Source organism: Sphaeramia orbicularis, chromosome 1 (genome assembly GCF_902148855.1).
Source record: "Sphaeramia orbicularis chromosome 1, fSphaOr1.1, whole genome shotgun sequence".
Lineage (NCBI taxonomy): Eukaryota > Metazoa > Chordata > Actinopteri > Kurtiformes > Apogonidae > Sphaeramia > Sphaeramia orbicularis.
Window position 1 is genome coordinate 25,948,664 of NC_043957.1, and position 19,507 is coordinate 25,968,170.

The 19,507-nt window shown below is 39.9% G+C and overlaps 1 protein-coding gene across 1 annotated transcript in view; it reads left to right on the top strand.

Moving 5' to 3' along the window:
* Positions 1-1,630: 1,630 nt before the first annotated feature.
* The window catches only part of LOC115418191 (metal transporter CNNM1-like), a 32,368-nt gene continuing 14,491 nt past the window's right edge, over positions 1,631-19,507 (top strand). Inside the window, exons 1-4 of the mRNA XM_030132587.1 lie at positions 1,631-3,341; positions 17,264-17,407; positions 17,502-17,642; positions 19,259-19,428. Coding sequence (XP_029988447.1) covers positions 1,901-3,341; positions 17,264-17,407; positions 17,502-17,642; positions 19,259-19,428 — 1,896 coding nt within the window. The 5' untranslated portion in view covers positions 1,631-1,900. The remainder of the gene's footprint in view (positions 3,342-17,263; positions 17,408-17,501; positions 17,643-19,258; positions 19,429-19,507) is intronic.

Sequence of the window (19,507 nt, forward strand, 5' to 3'; positions counted from 1 at the left end):
ATGGAAGGGCATGTCACTTCAGGATGCTGTGGTAGCCATGCTGATTCAGGTTGCCTTCAATCTTGAATAAATCCCCAACAGTGTCACCAGCAAAGCACCCCCACACCATCACACCTCCCCCTCCATGCTTCACGGTGGGAACCAGGCATGTAACATCCATCCGTTCACCTTTTCTGCGTCGCACAAAGACACGGCGGTTGGATCCAAAGATCTCAAATTTGGACTCATCAGACCAAAGCACAGATTTCCACTGGTCTAATGTCCATTCCTTGGGTTTCTTGGCCCAAATAAATCTCTTCTGTTTGTTGCCTCTCCTGAGCAGTGGTTTCCTAGCAGCTATTTGACCATGAAGGCCTGATTCACGCAGTCTCCTCTTAACAGTTGTTGTAGAGATGTGTCTGCTGCTAGAGCTCTGTGTGGTATTCATCTGGTCTCTAATCTGAGCTGCTGTTAATTTACGATTTCTGAGGCTGGTGACTCAGATGAACTTATCTTCAGCATCAGAGGTGACTCTTGGTCTTCCTTTCCTGGGGCGGTCCTCATGTGAGCCAGTTTCGTTGGCGCGCTTGATGGTTTTTGCGACTGCACTTGGGGACACATTCAAAGTTTTTGAAATGTTCTAGACTGACTGACCTTCATTTCTTAAAGTAATGATGGCCACTCGTTTGTCTTTACGTAGCTGATTGGTTCTCGCCATAATATGCATTCTAACAGTTGTCCAATAGGGCTGTCAGCTGTGCATCAACCTGACTTCTGCACAACACAACTGATGGTCCCAACCCCATCAATAAGGCAAGAAATTCCACTAAGTAACCCTGACAAGGCACAGCTATGAAGTGAAAACCATTTCAGGTGACTACCTCTTGATGCTCATCAAGAGAATGCCAAGGGTGTGCAAGGCAGTCATCAGAGCTAAGGGTGGCTACTTTGAAGAAACTAGAATATAAGAGATGTTTTCAGTTATTTCACACTTTTTTGTTAAGTACATAATTCCACATGTGTTCATTCATAGTTTCGATGCCTTCAGTGAGAATCTACAATGTAAATAGTCATGAAAATAAAGAAAATGCGAAGAATGAGAAGGTGTGTCCAAACTTTTGGCCTGTACTGTATATATGTATATATACATATATATACACACACACACACACACACACACACACACACACACACACACACATATATATATATATATATATATATATATATATATATATATATATACTTATTTGACCGGGACAATGCAGTCAGACATAGTTGCAGTACAGTGCATAGTTGTGATACATATAGAGTTTATAGCTAGTGCTAATTTTCAACTCCAGTTGGTTGGCTCTTCCACAACATTTCAATACAAAATAAAATATACATCATTTAAAACAATCATATCATACAATGTGTTATATTTAAATGAACAATCACCTCTTCATTCAGGATCTCACCAAAAATTCGAATACTTTTTCCCCCTATAATTGTAAATAAATGTAGGCAGTAAAGGGTTAAATCCTGGCTATCCTGATTTTACTTGTTGCACTTTTCTGCTGATACATGTGTATTTTTTCTCCAGCTGGATCTTTCATGCAGGGTTTGTTGTTGTTTGGGGTATATTTTTACTGGTTGTACTGGTGCTTTTATGTCTGAATATCCTCATTCCTCCACTACAGATCAACCCACGCGCTGTCCTGTGAACAAACTCATCGGTGTGGAGTCTTACAACAGTCAGCCTTCACGATTCTGAGCTGGAGGCTATTTTTAGAAAGTTACGTCAGGGCTCAGCAGAGGGAGCATCTCCCCTTCGGTACCGCGGAGAACCACCACCGTTCTCCGGCAGCGCGTGGACCGGAACCGCGCAGCACCACGTGACCCGGGAGCCCTGGACTGACCGAGCCCCTCACACCGCATCATGGCTGCAGAGGATGCGGCCGCGCGGTCCCGACCCGGAGCTCCGGTGCTCGGCCGGGCTCCGCTGTCTCCGTCCCGCCTGCTGCTGCTCTGCCTCGGCGCCTGCACCGCCTTCCCGGCCCCGGCGCTCGGCTTGCTCGGCTTTCGTCCGGAGGAGACCGGGGCGGAGCTGTCCGTGGAGGACGGGGTGCTGAAAGCCACCGAAGGAACCCGCTTCATGCTGCGGGTTTATTACTCCACCTCCCCGCAGAGGCTCAACCGCACCGCCGGGACCCGCGCGAATAACGCCGCGCCGTGGATCGCCTTCATCGAGGAGCCGAGTCCCGGACGAGAGGGGCAGGTTCACCCGAAGAGGAACATGTGCATGGACAAGAACGCCAGGACGTCCGACATCGAGGTTCTGGGCTCTTTCAAGTCGGCTTCCAGCCAGAACTCGGTGCTGGTGGAGCTTCTGGCCAAAGACCTGCGGAGGGGGGAGAAGGTCAAGTACTACTCCATGTGCGCCTTCGACGGATCCAAGTGGGAACATTACCGGACCAGGGATTTCTGGGTGGCGGTGAAGGAGCGCTCGGCGGTCCCGGACCTGTGGCTGCAGGTGCTGGTGTCCGTGCTGCTGCTCGGACTCTCGGCTCTGTTCAGCGGGTTGAACCTGAGTCTGCTGGCGCTGGACCCGGTGGAGCTGCAGGTCCTCCAGAACAGCGGCACCGACAAGGAGCAGAACTACGCGCGGAAAATCGAGTCCGTGCGTCGGCATGGCAACTACGTCCTGTGCACGCTACTGCTGGGGAACGCCATCATCAACGCCTCCCTCGCGGTGTGGATGTGCCAGATCCTGGGCATGACCTGGCTGTCCACGGTCATCTGCGCCTTCGGGATCTTCTTCATCGGGGAGATCCTGCCGCACTCCGTGGCGTCGCGTCACGGTCTGGCCATCGCGTCCAAGACCATCTGGGTGACGCGGCTGCTGATGGTGCTCTCCTTCCCCATCTCCTACCCCATCAGCAAACTGCTCGACCTCATCCTCAACCAGGAGATCTCCAACTTTTACACCAGGGAGAAACTCCTGGAGATGCTGCGCGTCACTGACCCGTATCACGACCTGGTCAAAGAGGAGCTCAACATCATCCAGGGCGCACTGGAACTGCGCACCAAGACCGTGGAGGACGTCCTGACGCCGCTCACAGACTGCTTCATGCTGGCCTCGGACGTGGTTCTGGACTTCAACACCATGACGGACATCATGCAGAGCGGATACACGCGGATACCGGTGTTTGAGAATGAGAGATCCAACATCGTGGACATCCTGTTTGTCAAGGACCTGGCCTTTGTGGACCCGGACGACTGTACCCCCCTGAAGACCATCACCCAGTTCTACAAACATCCACTGCACTGCGTCTTCAACGACACCAAACTGGACGCCATGCTGGAGGAGTTCAAGAAAGGTGAGAGGGCATCAGGGTTGGGGGTCAGGTCATGACCCTAGGACGAGAATAAATGCACTATACCCTCCTGAGACCCAGCAATGCATTTTTGTCCTCTGTAGTGGGCAAGAGTTTCACAGCTTTACTAAAAAAAAAAAAAAAAAGTCCTCTGAAAAGGACATTATATATAATTTTCTTTTAAATGTATCTGAAAAAAACTGTTGCATTATGCTGTTTCCAATTAAGGCAATTATTTAATGTAAAATGGCAAAATTGTTTACTTACTGGATCTCAGGAGGATATATACACTGAAGAAACACACACAACTTCAGTTATATCTCTATGTCTAACAGTCTTCTTTTCCCTCATTTCTTAAGGACATTTAGTTAAAATGTTCATAAAGGAATGAACAGAAAAACAACAAATTCACATCTTATAAACAGACAGTAACATGGAAATGCCTGCGTTACTGCAGATGTGAAGATGCAGAAGTTTTTTTTGTTTTGTTTTGTTTTTTTTAAATTCTAGTTTAGTTTGAATATGCAACAAGACAAAGTAATCTTACTTAGTCCTTAGAAATAAAACGGGTAGTAAGAATTCATGGAAGAAAACAAAAAAACTAAACTTATACATGTACATGACTTCATTTGCACATTCAAAAAGGAGTGGGAGGAAGTAGAACTTATTTAATCCCACCCCTTCTTCACAAACAGTCTATCCTTTAGCTTTCTATCAGCATAATATATGAAAAGTCAAGTCCCTTAGATCTTTTGTAAGTAATTAACCTCACTTATCATCCTCACCTACACATACATATTGACATACCAGAAAAGTAAATAAATACAGAAGTACATACATACATACATAAATCCTTGAGGGCAACACAAATGAATACACAATAAAGTAAACAATAAGACACAGTAAACAACAACAGATTGGACCCTTTGGCGGCCCGATCTTGGCCCGTGGGCCGTATGTTTGACACCACTGTTGTAGTTAATAATGCTCTGTTTAATTATTTAGATACTGTTGGGTGGTTAAAGTCGAATAATTCTGAATAATACATAATAGGATGAATCAGCAAAGTTGTAAGTAACTAAACTCATCAACTTCATAATGCAGGCCTATGTTCAACAGTTTACTGTCAGTTCAGGGATTCACATTATTCAAGTATTCACTATTAAATCTGAGCATTTATTGTTCCTATGACTCTTGAAAACACTCATAACCTCAATAGCGCCAGAGTCAGCGCTCCCATGTATAAATGAACCTGTGTGGTTGGTGTAAAGTTGCCATGGCAACCTGAGGATGAGGAATAGGTCGCCTTATTTGGTGTCATCGCCTAATTATATTCTTATGTATTCTATTCTACATTCAAATTTGGGACAAATTACAGCTGGATTCATTACTTTCACTTGTAATTAGGCAAGGCAAATTTATTTGTATACACAGGGCAATTCACAGTGCTTTACAAAAATGGAAATGAAACAAGTTAAAAACACACAATTAAAGCATAACCAATAAAACATGAATAATAATCAGTTAAAATAAAGTAAAAGAGAAGAGTGCAGATAGAACCTTTTCAGTTGTTCTATGCACAGTTGAACAGAGCCTGGACTTAAACATCGTCAGAATGTAATTACATCAAAACTACATGTTTTAATATGTTTTACTTCCTAAATGTGGATGCTTGTGAACTCTACTGTTTATAGAGACAAAGTTATTTTTTCATGTCTGTATATTGTTAATTTTTTCCCTTCAACACAATGATGAACCCCGCAGTGAGGGGTTCATTATGTCATCTGGGGTGAAAAAATGTGGTGACATTTAAGCAGAAATGAATGTAAAGGAATCTGAAATGTCCTGTATTTAGGTACAGACATGGTCAGCAGGTTTATGAGGTTATTTGGAAATGTAGTTTACAGAGTATTTGTAGCTCTACAGTTTATGCTTAAAAGTAAATATGTAGTTTGACAGACTTTTGTGAACAGTTGAAATGGTTGTTGAATTTTGTGTGAGTATTTCAAACAAATCTTTAAAAAAAATATGGTTTGGTTTGAATGTATGAAAAGGTGTGAAAGTCAATATGTTCCATTGATTATCTAATGAATATATGTTATGAAGTGCAGAAATGTTACAAATACTCTGTGAACTCTGTAAATGGATTTACCACATCATAGGTTTAGAGGAGAATCTGTTTTGTGATTATAAGGTTTAATTCATTTCATGCATTTCAGGGCTAATTCGGATTTAAAATGTCATATAATTTGCTCAGAAACAGCAGTCAGGTTCCTACATTCATGCAATTTCTGCTTTTTTTTAATACTCATTTCGTGGAAACATTTGCTCAAACACTGGCAGGAGGATAGAGGATGTTGTGTGCAGAGTCCTTTCCTGTATCCCTGGAAGATGTAAACACATTTTGCAGCTCTGCAGCAGCAGAGAGAGAGAGCTGACGGAGTACATTCAGCTGCTTGTGCTGCTTTACTGTACGTTTCAGAGTGGGTGGGGTGCTTCCTGACCAATTGGAGGCGTCGCCTCACTTTGCTGCCTTACTGCATGTTGAGGGAAGCTGCAGAGTCAGCGTTTTCTGTTATTTTCGTTCTTTTTTTTTCTGCTGGGATTGTGGTGAAGGAGGTAAACAGGGAAGGACACCTTGACCAAAGACGTCTCGTTAGTGTCCCTGAAACCACTGGCACCAAAAAGACAGTCGTATTTTAAACATAATGTGTGTGTTAAGCCATTCAGTATTTAGTTTTGAGAAGTTTTAAAGCAGGGGTGTCAAACATGTTCCAATCCGGCCCGAGGGATGAGTTTGCAAAGTGAAAAAATTTACACTGAAGAGATTAACAGTCGAGGGCCACATACAGACCAATGTGATTGCAAGTAAAATAACAGCATGATTATGTATAAATAATGACTCCAAATGTTCTTTGTGCTTTAATGTGAAAAAATGATATTACATTATGCCTATACATAATGACAATTCCACATTTTTCTCGTTTTAGTGCAAAAAAATAACATTAAATTACCAAAATATTTAACTTTAATAACTATCCTTTAGCAATAAAATGTGAATAACCCGAACAAATATGAAGAAGCTGAAATGTCTTATGAAAATTAAGAGAAATTTTAACAAGATCCTGCCTGTTACAAAATGTTTTGTGCCTTTGTAGATCTGATCTGTAATACACATGTATAAATGAAAAATTGAGGCATAATATTATTAAAATTGCACTTATTTTTCTTAAGAAATTTCAGCTTTTTCAGGTTATTCACATCTTTTTTGTTTGGATGGTTTGTAAATGTAAATAATTTGTTAATTAAATGGGGGTTTTTTTCCCAGTAAAACAAAGAAAATTTTGGAGTTGTCATTATATATAGTTTATTATTCTATTATTTTTCTGGTGCGGCCCACTGGAAATCACACTAGGCTTAATGTGGAACCAGCTCCCTTCTCCAGCTGTATGGTGTCATTTCCATATTTCCTGCTGCCTTTGACCTTTGTGTGCATGACTGTGTGTTTCTGCAGTTGTTCACTGGAGTCCTGCTGATTCCACAGCAGCAGGACAAACATAAACATCATTCCTGTGTCACAGTGACACAGAGGGATCTGGAGGAGATAATCCACACAGACCAGAGGATTATAAACTAGGACTTTTCCTGTCACTCTCCCTCTGCTGCACCTTTTCTTCCTTCTATTATGACCCCTTCCAAACAGTCAGTCTTCGTCTGAGCCATTTTATCCTCGCTGGGGTCGCAGGGTGGGTGGGTGGTGGTGGTGGTGGTGGGGTGCTGGAGCCTATCCCAGCTAACTATGGGTGAAGGCGGGGTTCACCCTGGACGAGTCACCAGTTCATCGCAGAGTCGACATATAGAGACGACCAACCAATCACTCGATTTTAGATTAACCAATTAACTTATTAGTGCATGTGTTTGGATGGTGGGGGGAAGCCAGAGTACCTGGAGAGAACCCATGCAAACAAGTGGAGAACATGCAAACTCCACACAGAAAAGTTCGAACCCAGTGAGTGTGAGGTGACTGTGCTATCCACTGCACTGTGTTTGGATTCAGTTTTCAGGAAGTGTTGTACTGGCACAAGGAACAAATGATTACATTTTGGTGGTGATTGGGGGGGGGGGATGACTGATCTGCCTTGGCAAAGGTTTGCGCTCTCCGAGTGCTTTTCTAGTACAATATGAGAACTAGTTGTAGAACAGGAAACATTGGGAGTGAAGATTTTTGCATCGATCTGACCAGTGCAGACTGTAAACTTATCTGAAAACATAACTGATGTAGCTTGGGCCCCTTTTCCACTGCACCTTTCCAGCATGACTCGGCTCGACTCTACACGGTTTTAGCACTTTTCCACTGGGGGTTGTACCTGGTCACTGTACTTTTTGTTCGTATCACCTCCGGTGAGGTTCTGTCCGGGCTGAGTCGGCGCTGAAATTTCACTGCCGGCCACTGATTGGTCAGAGGGAGTGTCGTCACATGTGCTGGTCTTCAGCTTCATACTTCTGTATGGCTTTCATGACTCTCCTTTGCTCTTCAAGCGTGTTTTGTCTCGCTGTTGCTTCTGGCTCTCTCATTTCACCTTTTCTGTGACAAAAAGCCACAGAACGAGCAACAAGTACAACATCACCTCAATATCATCTCCTGTCGTTACTGCTTACTATACAGAGTCAGACTTATATCGCCTAAAAACGACATCACGACAATTTTGACTCCGCTGACCACACCCATCTCATTCGCGCTGAGGTGATACCAGTGAATTGAGTTAAACCGAGCTGGTACAATGCAGTGGAAAGGGGGCTTTAATGTATTTTTTTTACAAGACGTGAAAAAGAAAAACTGCTGGCAAAGTTTTGGTACTCGACGTGAACAGTGACACCTCTTTGAAATGTGGCAAAAAAGATTGTTACAGTAGTGGAATAAAGTTTTTGGACATGCTTAAAATTTGACACAACCTCAAATATTATCATAAAATCTTTCTTGTGTTTCAAAAGCTGTGGCTGCATCAGACAGACACAAATAAATGTAAATGATTTTAGTTTATTAAAAAAAAAAATCACACAACTAAATCATTGACAGTTTCAGCATGTCACGTCCTAGATGTGTTCTATCTAAAAATCCAGTTTTGACCCCGACAGAACTGAGCATGGGCAGAAGGAGCATGTGGGTTTTGAAAATGGAACAGTACTGGGGACAGCTCAGTGACTTAACAGTGATTCATTAATGTAATATATCACATATGCATGGGGTGAATGCAAACTTTTTTCCACCCCTGTATGAGCAAAGGGAGTTGAAGAGGCTGTACCTTTGCTCATGGAAACTAGCAGAGTTTACAGTTTCCCATGTGAAGATGCTGGGGAGGTGGAGCCGAGAGTCTGTGGGTCAGAATAAAGAGGGGTTCTTTGGCTTGAATGCTAAGCAGTGGGCTTCGTCTGGCACAAATAAAACCAGCCAAGTTCTGCCTTCCCCCACCGTGCAGAGCAGAGGCAGCGGCATCCTGGTATGAGGGATTTGACTTTAGACAGATGGAAGCCGATGCATGAATACCGGACGGAGAAAACCCAACCCCCCTGCCAGAAAAGTCCAACTGGAACTGGAACAAACATTATGATTTAAGAAAATAATGAAATAAAAGCAAGCAGATAAAATGCTTATAGAAGAACTCCCTTCATGTTCTATACAATACAAAGTCAGTTTATGTATATGTTTTTAACCCTTAGATGCATGAGTGTCTGGACCCTCCACTCTTCCTAGCGTGGCCAGCCATCCGGTTTTCTCTGTACATTCAGTACTGAGAAAACAGCCTGGAACTGGACCGATCCCTGTGAAATATGCACTATCTATTTTATACCGACTAATCACAAGTCTGGGGGTGGGTGTTTCGTAATGCGTCATATGCACGACTTCTTTTTGTCGCAAGTCAAAGTCAGTTCTAAGTCCGCAACTCTCTTTACAACAGCTGTTGGTTGTTTATGTGATTCAAAAATAAGGATTGAATTACAGATTACACAATGTATTCTCAAGTTTCTCTGATAAAAGCAACAGTAATCATTGACCGAAGTTGCTACTTGACCGCCACCACTGGACGCCATGATGGAAACATGTTGAGGTTTGTTGACATTAGAGACAAATTTCTGTCTCTGTTTTAGTGCAAACACCCCAATAAATTCTGAAAATATTGACATTTACAATCTACCCAAACAAAAAAGATGTGAACAACCTGAAAAAAAAAGAATGTCTTAAGAAACGCAAGCGTAATTTTAACAATATTATGGCTCAATTTATCATTAATACTTGTGCATTACGGATCGGATCTACAAAGGCACCAAACATTTAGTAACAAGCATTAAATTGTTAAAATTGCACTTAATTTTCTTTAGACATTTCAGTTTGTTCATATTTGTTCACCTTTTATTGTTAAGGGAAAGTTTCTTTATGTAAATATTTATATAATTTAATGGAGTTTGTTTTGCTCTAAAACAAGAGAAAAATGTGGAGTTGTCATTATTTATAGGCATAATGTAAAAATCTGTAATGTCATTTTTTGCACTTTGCTAATTCATCCAGTGGGCTGGATTGGAACCTTTGGTGGGCCGGTTTTGGCCTGCGGGCCACGTGTTTAACACCCCTGTAGTATAGAATATATATCAGCAATAGAACTATGTCAAAATCCGTTTTATGAGTGAGTGAGTCCTTTGGTTTTGCTGTAGATTGAATCAAAGGTTCAGATGAAATTCCATTGAAAATGAATGCGGGTCATTTTGACCCACCTATTGGAAGCCTGGGAGAGTAGCACAAAAGCTAACATAATGTGCTGCACACATTTAATCCCCCTCGGCCAAATATAGTGTAAGATTCTGTTGAAAGTTACTGTCCCATAATTTAGATTAGATCGTCTTTGAGTAAATCTTATTACATATATATTTATATGTGAAAGTTCTCAGATATTATAACTGCACAAGGCCATTTGACCTTGAAAAAGTAGGTCAAGGTCACCTATTGTCAATAGGCTTCTGCTCCATGCCAAGATGCTTCCACAGTATAAATTTGGTGCCAATATGTCAATGCGTTCTTCAGATATTGCAATTATGTCGTTGAATGGACAGACAGACGACAAAACGATGACAATACCCCACGGCAGAGAGGTAATAATTTCATAAAATCTATAGAAGGTAAAAAAATAAAAATAAAAATTTAATGGTATGATGTCAATAGCATATTTTTTGAGAAATACCCAGAATATTAAATTGTAACAACTGTTTATTACAAAGATATTGTAAAAACAAAACAAAACAAAAAAACCCCTCACCACCAGGTCATTTTTGACTGACTTATGCATCCAAGAGTTAAACAGATTTATGGTTCAGCTGCTGGGACGTAAAGTATTAGTGACCTAAGAGGCATTTATGTGTTACACTTCTGTTGTTTTCAAGCCACATCTTGACAGAAACATTTGTTTTGTCTTGTATCCTGTCCTCTGTCTTAGTGAATCTTCCAGAAGGCAGAGTATAAAATATTCAGTGAGCTCCACCGCCACAGTTTGTCTCCCCACCATCTGTTGTCTCTTATTCATGTTACTATTTACACATTTTATCTAAGAATCTTGGAATGAAGTATGTTTTTACAGAATATACATCAGAAATGATTGGCAATATTTAAATGTACAAGGAGGCATTTACCAGCTTTTTTTTTTTTTTTTTAAATCTGACTTTTCTCTGCATCTAATCTTTCACAAGTAAATTTTTCTCTGCTTTTTTTTAGTAAAAATCAGGTATTTTTTATCCATAAAATGGTCTCTTCCATCCTCGTGTTCGTTACATTCCTGGTGAAAGGTCCACTTTATAATGTCCTGCAGTGGGGGGTGGGGGGTGTGTGGACTCAGTAGTTCTCAGATAAAACTCTGATACTGGTACAAACACCTTGTAGATCCTTCAGCTGATGGAGTTCAGGCTCTGCTAGTTTTGCACCACAGCTGCTCTGAAATGTCCTCTGGTGTCTTTTCTCCTTCACCAGATTTTTTCCTCTTCTTGTGGCCTGAAGAAAAAAGCGACATTTATTAATTTAAATGAGATACTTCATCTTTGCGCATTAAGTTAAAGCCTCAACTCCCTGGACCTTATAGATCTCTACCTGTATTTATTTATTTTCTGTTAGTCAGCATCATAACTAAAAGCTTAATAACCTTTGAAGACCTCAAACTGTTTTTGTGGCAATCTTTTCTCTTCATCTAATCTTTCCGAAGTGATTTATAACCATTTATTTTAATATAATCCTCTGTATTTTCCATTTTTCAGTGAAAATGCAGTGTTTTCCTACATTTAATTCACTGATCATGTAGATGTTCATAAAAGCTCAGAGTAACTTTAAAGGTTATTATATCACAACAGCAAAAACTGAAGAAAAAGTGACTTTTGCAGCAAAGACAGTAATATTTGAATGCAATAATAAGTCAACCAAACTCCATGGGTTTTACTGGTGAATCATCGTTGTAGAAGATGATGGTGCTTCCATGGTAACTACGGAGCCTCTGAACGTCCAAATGGGTCATATCTGATGACCATGAAAAGATGACAAACTGCATTTACAACAATTATTTACATGTATTGATAGGATTAGTGAATCAACAGGTATTAAACAGTTTACATCAGTAGATACTTCTGGTCAGGAAAGTCAACAGACCCGGTGTGTAGATAGTTACGACAACGTATTAGGACCACATAAGAAAATAAAGATGCTTGTTTTATTTTGAGAATAAAGTCATTATTTAATGAGAATAAAGTCATAGTTTAAAAAAAAAATCCTTATTTAACAAGAATATGGTCATTTTATTTCGAGAATAAAGTCATTATTTAGTGAGCATAAAGTCGTAGTTTTAAAAAAGACCTCATTATTTAACAAGAATAAAGTTGTTATATTTCAAGAATAAAGTCATTATTTAACGAGAATGAAGTCATAATATAATGAGAATAAAGCTGTACCCGTTCATCGAATAATGTAGAACTTGGAACATTTTGTGAAGTTATACTTTCATTTGGGGTTTTACGCACAGCCAAATACTGAACCTATCCCCCCATCAACACATTGCTGCTTCGCTTGTTGCCTTTGCTGTAAAACTGGAAACTGTCGAATTTTCAAAATATTGCGACTTTAATCTCATAAAAGTATGACTTTATTCTTGTTAAATAATGAGTTTTTTAAAACTACGACTTTATTCTCATTAAATAATGACTTTATTCTTGAAATATAATGACTTTATTCTCATGGTGACAAGTGTTTTTTTTTTTTTTTCTTATGTGGCCCTAATACGCCGTCGCAGATAGTTGATAATGTACAATATTTTATATTCTGTTGACTACTACAGACTTTTATGTACTATAATAATGATTTTTATTTATATAGAACTCCTAAAAACAGTAGTTTACAAAGTACTCATAATACTTAACATCATAAAGTTCATCTTATGCAGCGAGAATTAATGAGCCAAGCTATAAGTGTCTCTTGTCGATAATATCAATATTATTTGATGTGTCACATACTGGTCCTGATGTTTTCTTGGCTGAAGGACTGTGAATCTAATGGTAGTGTATGAATGATTATCTCACATTTGTAATATTATTGGATATATGATGTTTTCCCAGGTCATGTATGAAGCATACTTGCCACTTTTTTAATGTTTTAACGTGTGGTTGCATTCCAATCAGACTTGATGCACAAATGCATAACACAAACACACTCATAAAGGCAAAGGATGTGCAGATCCCTCTGACATTGTTATTTAATGCAGGTTTGTGGCTTATTTAAGGCTGTGCTGATCTCATCAGTTGAACTGGGCCTGGCTGTGTTATTTCTGGGTTACATACAAGCCCTTGGAGACACTGGTGATGGTCAGCACATTCCAGGTTTTACAGTTTTCAGAGAAGCTCCTGGCAGCAGCTGTAATCTCAAAGCAGAACAGTGAGCCATGCAAATTTAATGGGGTGTTAAAAGAGTGAATTCAACAAACAGCAGAATTTGGCATCGGAGAGTCAGTGGTTTGACAAGATAATGACCTCTTTCTTTTTCCTCTAGGATACACATTTAAAACGTCATTAGGTATCTGTTGAAGAGCTAATGATGACATGAATGTAGTTTCTGTTGTGAGGTTTCTACAGAGACCTACAACCGTTGGGATTTTATTTGAGCTGTATCTTAAAATTGTGAGTGTTGTTTGCTTTATTTTGCAATCTCAAGATAACACAGACACATAGATACAGTAGACAGACAGACAGACAGACAGACAGACAGACAGACAGACAGATAGATAAGCTTTATTTCAGACTCATGGTCCACCTTAAAAAGCAAACAGATAAATACCAACACAATTAAAAAAAAAAAAAAAACACGATTAAAAAAAGCCCTCTATACTTTCAAGAGGCAGTCATACTAGTGTTTAACAGAGCAGAGATGTTTAACGTACAAAACAATATAAAGGATTAGTCAGCAATAAAATTTCAGTATTTTCTGAAAGATTCAGGTTGAAGCGTAATAACGCATGTGGTCACATGATCAGGTCAATCAAGATATACCCTCTCAGATATTAAATCCTGCATTTTATTTGTACTTGATTTTTAGTAGGAAAAATGTGTGATGTTTTAATTATAATGAAATATATATTGAATCATTAAAAAATGTTTCTTATTAGTAATTTATTTACTTTTTTTTTTAATCAATTACCAGAAATTTCAGGTGACCCCATTTGAATTCCGGGCAACCCCACGTGGGGTCAAGACCCCAAGGCTGAAAAAGGCTGAATTATGTGAATCAGCTTAAGGTTGCGGCAAAAGAAAGACTGATTTATATGATTATGAGTCGTTGAGTCAGAGAATGGGGTTCAGTAGATAGATAGATAGATGAATGGATGGATGGATGGATGGATGGATGGACGGATAGATAGGCAGATAGACAGACCACCACTCCACAGAAACAGTCATACCACATGGACAATAAATAAATCAATGCAGTGTAAGTAGCTAAGAATAAGTTAGATAAAAAAGAAAGTAGAATTAAAGACATAATGTGTTTTCTACCTATCACATAAAAACATAAATGCATAAAAACATGAAAACCCCCCAAGGACCAAAGTGTTCTGGAGCTTCTACCTCCTATACATCCCCACCCAGCTACTCCTCTTCCCATCTCCTCCCACCCCCCCTCCCACTTAAAGAGTGATATCTTTAATAATTTTCATGTTATAAGCCATTAAAATATGGAACATTGTAAGTAAAGGCAAACTTGTAATACTTCAGAAATTCAAATATCTACATTTCTCAAAACCGTGAACAAACTTAGTAAACATTGTCCAGAGCAAACTACATCTAAAATTTGAAATTGAATCTGACCAGTAGTTTTATCAGAGAAGATGTTTGAAAAAATTGCTAATGGAGAGGACAACATCAAAGACGATGACCAGCACAGTGCCTTCACAGTAGCTCATGGCCTATTGGCCGGTGAACTAAAAACCCTGATCAGTTCTGGAAGAAGATTCTCTGGACAGAAGAAAAACTTGTACCAGAGCGATGGTGAAGTCTGGAGGATGAAAGGAACAGTTGATGATCCAGATTAGAACATGTCATGTGTCCAACATGGATCAGTGTGATGTCATGGACATGTACGTCCACCAGTTTCAAAAAAGAAACAAAACAAAAATAATCAAGAGAGATTCTGTAAATAGAGGGATTATATTTAAAATGGTTGGAATTCTGAAATGATTACTGTAAGGTTTGTAGAGAGACGTTTCACCACTGAACGGTCCCAGAGCATTTACAGCACGTAATCTGTAAATCTGTCTGTTCTGTATGGAAGGCTGACCCACTTAGCTGAACGAAGCACTGCCAGAGCCTCTGTGTGTGTGTGCTTGTGTGTGTGTGTGTGTGTGTGTGTAGGTGTGTGTGTATGTATGTGTGTGTATGTATGTGTGTGTCGGAGGTAGTATTTGGCAGGCAGAGAGTGTAGAAGCACAGTGTGGATCTGGATCTCAGTGAAAATTTACTTTGGAGCCAGAGTTGATGAGGAGGAGCTACAAACAACGACTCACTCTGTTTTCTGTTACTGTGTGTGTGCGTGTGTGTATATGTGTGTGTGTGTGTAGGTGTGTGTGTATCTGTGCCTGTGTGTGTGTGTATCTGTGTGTGTACATGTGCCTGTGTGTGTATGTGTGTGTCTGTGTTGCATATACACCATCAACGTGTTTGTGTTGGATATTTGTGCTCATGTACACATTTTGTGACAGTTCAGAGGCTGTGAATTCTGCATCAGTGTGATGACTGGTCCAACAGGCTACAGCTTAGTCCAGGTTTAACCTGTAGATGTACGAGTGTCTGGACCCTCCGCTCTTCCATAAATGGGTCAAAAATGAACCCTGTTAAAATCAATGTGTTTTTATGCCACATTTGTCATGTTAGAAATAATCGTTTGTATTGGTCCACATAAGAATGATTTCATGTATGAACAATTTATTTATTTATTTATTTATTTATTTTTTACATTTTTAGCAATTTTAGAATGTTTTTTTCAAATATTTTGAAAATTTGAAACGCGAAGTATATATAGTAGCCTATATAACATATCCTTCTGAGACCAAGCAATGCATTTTTGCCGTCAGGAGGAGACAAGAGTTTCACAGCTTGAAGGAGAAAAAAAAAAAAAAATAGGCAATAGCTCCTGCCACAGTACTGTGGCACAAAATATGGATGTGTCTATTGCCACAGAGCCAATCAAATGTTAGCATTTGTACTGTGACAATAAGCAGTAACAACATTTTGTTGCCACAGAGCCAGTCATGGATACTGTTCCATGAACTCATTAGCCTCTTGTTGCCACAATACTGTGGTGATATAAGGAAACAGTACTTTTGGAGAACGAGTCCCACTGTGGAAAAATCTTACAACACCACCCATGCTTAGAGATATCAATATATTTACTACTGAGCACTGATAGGAACTCATATATGGATGGATGGATGGATGGATGGATGGATGGATGGACGGACGGACAGATGGATATCTCCACATTTTTGTTCAAACAAAGCTTAGGATTCATCTTCATTAGACCTGTATTCAGGACTTTATTTTTTTCCCCTTTCATTTCATCTCGACAGACCAGAATGTAACTGCTGTACTCTCTTATTGTAGATCAAAGTTGTTTCCTGATGTTTAGGTCAGATTTAATTTTTTACTCGATAGCTTTAGGCATTTTTAATTGTAGTGAGATAAGAAACCTTAACATAGTCACAATCAAGTAAAAGTAAAACTGCATGAAACCTCTACTTACTTCTAAAAACATTAGTGGTTAATTCAGTCCCTCCATCAGGTACATTTTGGCTTTGGTATAAAGACTCAAAAACACACACATCCTTCCTGCTGTCTGTTTCTAAATGAACCTATCTTGAATAAATGAGTCCTAAATCCCATTTAGGATCCTGTCAGCCTGGCTAAAGACTGCCCGGATTGGTTTTGTTTCCCTGGATGCATTACATTGTTTTGTTTTTTTTTTCTTTATCCCGCTCTACAGAGGTTATAAATGATCCCAATTATTTTTGGTGACGCCCTGAAATTTTCCCTCTGAAAACACACACCTATCATCCAGGAAAGTAGGCTGTAGTTGTGGAATCTGAGAGGATTTATATGATGGATTGTGTTTTTGCATCCAGGGACTGATTTTTATTGAATCCACCCGTCCTGCCGCTACACCCACTCCATTCAATTCCTGCTGTTGTTCCACTTACTGAGCATCAAGCTGCACAAATCCACTCCCACTCACTCTCTGAGTCATACTGTACATCTAACAGGAGACTACACTGATCCAATCCAAAACCAAAACATATGAAAACACAACTGTGAAAAATAAAGATAAAGACTATAATTGTGACTTTTATGTCTTTTTGTTGTAGGAAAGTCCCACCTGGCCATCGTGCAGAGGGTGAATAACGAAGGCGAGGGCGACCCTTTCTATGAGGTGATGGGTATCGTCACCTTGGAGGATGTCATCGAGGAGATCATCAAGTCGGAGATCCTGGATGAGACAGACCTCTACAGTAAGCCTTGAAAACAAACAAACATCCACATCCACGCTCCACATGTTATTATTATTTCTTTACCGTCTGTGTCGGTTTGTGTCTGCCCCATCAGCCGATAATCGCACGAAGCGTCGCGTTTCTCACCACGAGAGGAAGCAGCAGGATTTTTCCATCTTCAAACTGTCAGAGAATGAGATGAAAGTCAAGATTTCACCTCAGCTCCTCCTGGCTACGCATCGCTTCCTCTCCACAGGTACCCACCAATTAGCTCAGTGTTCAGTGGGCGTTTTCACTCAACAAACCCACTGAGAGCGAAAAAGAGCCAAGAACCATCAACCAGACTGAGGAGATATTATCCACAACTCTCAAACGTATAATGAGTCTGGATTCAGGGTTTAAAGGTGGGGTGTGAGATGTTGTCCTGGAACATTTTTTACTATATTGCTTAAAATCCCCTTCACACCCCGATTACAACCAATTAATTAAATGCTCTAATACAAAAATAAAAAATGTAGACACCTGTGGAACAGACAGGACTGAAAACACACCATCCAATCATTTTAAGCACCCAGTCGAAATGATTTAACGGTGATATGTCTATCAAACTCTACTGCCATTTGTCCCTCCCCCCTCTGCGTGTACCCCTCTTCGTGCGTGAATTGTGCGTTCTCAGAGGTTTGGAGTACTTTGTTCAGGAAACAGAGCCAGAGTCAGAGCTTGGCTATATTAGTTACATTAGGATGGAAAGTTCACTGGCAGACTGTTTTGTCACTAGCATAAATCATTACGTTAGTCAGATAGGTATGAACTGGGGCTGTTCTGTAAGAGCAGGGGTGTTGGAGGAGACTGAATGAGGTATGCATGGATCGGGGCTGGAGCTGGGCAAATTGTTGCTGTGCAGCGTTTGTGAACCCTCGGGAACAAGCATTGCACGTGCCAGTACTCTGGAGGCGTGGTTTTGGGGGGATGTCTGAAGAAAGGGGTTTGGACTTTTGAATTGAGTATTTTCAAAATGTAGCTTAATCAAACTGTTTTTTTAACATCTCATACCCTACCTTTAACATCTAAAAAGGCAACATGACATATTTATATTGTCAAAGGTTAGTGTTTTAGGCAGTATTATGTCCAGTTTAACCCATAAAGACCCAGTGCTACTTTTGTGGCAGTTCTCAAATGAAATTTACTCTATATTTTACCTTTCTTAAAATTTATATTGTCCTCTTTATTTTGCATTTTGTCAGTGAAAATCTTGTATTTTCCTATATTTAATTCACTGATCATATAGATGTTCATTAAAGCTCAGATTAAAGTTGAGGGTTCTTATATCAGAAACCGAGAAAACTGAAGAAAAAGTGACTTTTTCAGCAAAGCTATTAACCCATAAAGACCCAGTGCTACTTTTGTGTTAGTTCCATTTTTCTCTATATTTAACTTTTCTTAAGTGATTCATCACCATTTATTATAATATTATCCTCTGTATTCATTAAAGCTCAGATTAAAGATGTCATCAACTGAACATGAAACAAGTGTCTCCATCCACTGTCATTGATCCAACTCCGTGGGTTTTACTGGTGAATCAATGTTGTAGAAGATGATAGTATTTCCATGGTAACTACGAAGCCTCTGAACATCCAAATGGGTCATATCTGATGACCATGAAAAGATGACAAACTACATTTTACGCCAGTTATTTACATGTATTGATGGAATTAGTGGATCAACAGGTATTAAACAGTTTAGATCAGTAGATGGTTTTGGTCGGTGGTGGATATTTGGGTCTTTATGGGTTAACTATAAGAGAGTTGCTTTTGAAGTATTATCTTACAAAGAGGCCAATATGCCATTTACATCAAAACCATTCCATTTCAGAGGTGGAACCCTTCAAACCAGCTCACATCTCAGAGAAGATCTTACTGAGGCTCATCAAACATCCCAGCGTCGTCCAAGAACTCAAATTTGATGAAAAGAACAAGCGAGCGTCGCAGCACTTCCTTTTTCAGAGGAACAAACCAGTGGACTATTTCATTCTGGTGCTGCAGGTATCTGCATTCATTTTTAACACTTATATTTATGTTCTGGATTATCCGTGTTTTCTTTTCTAAATCACAAAACGTACAA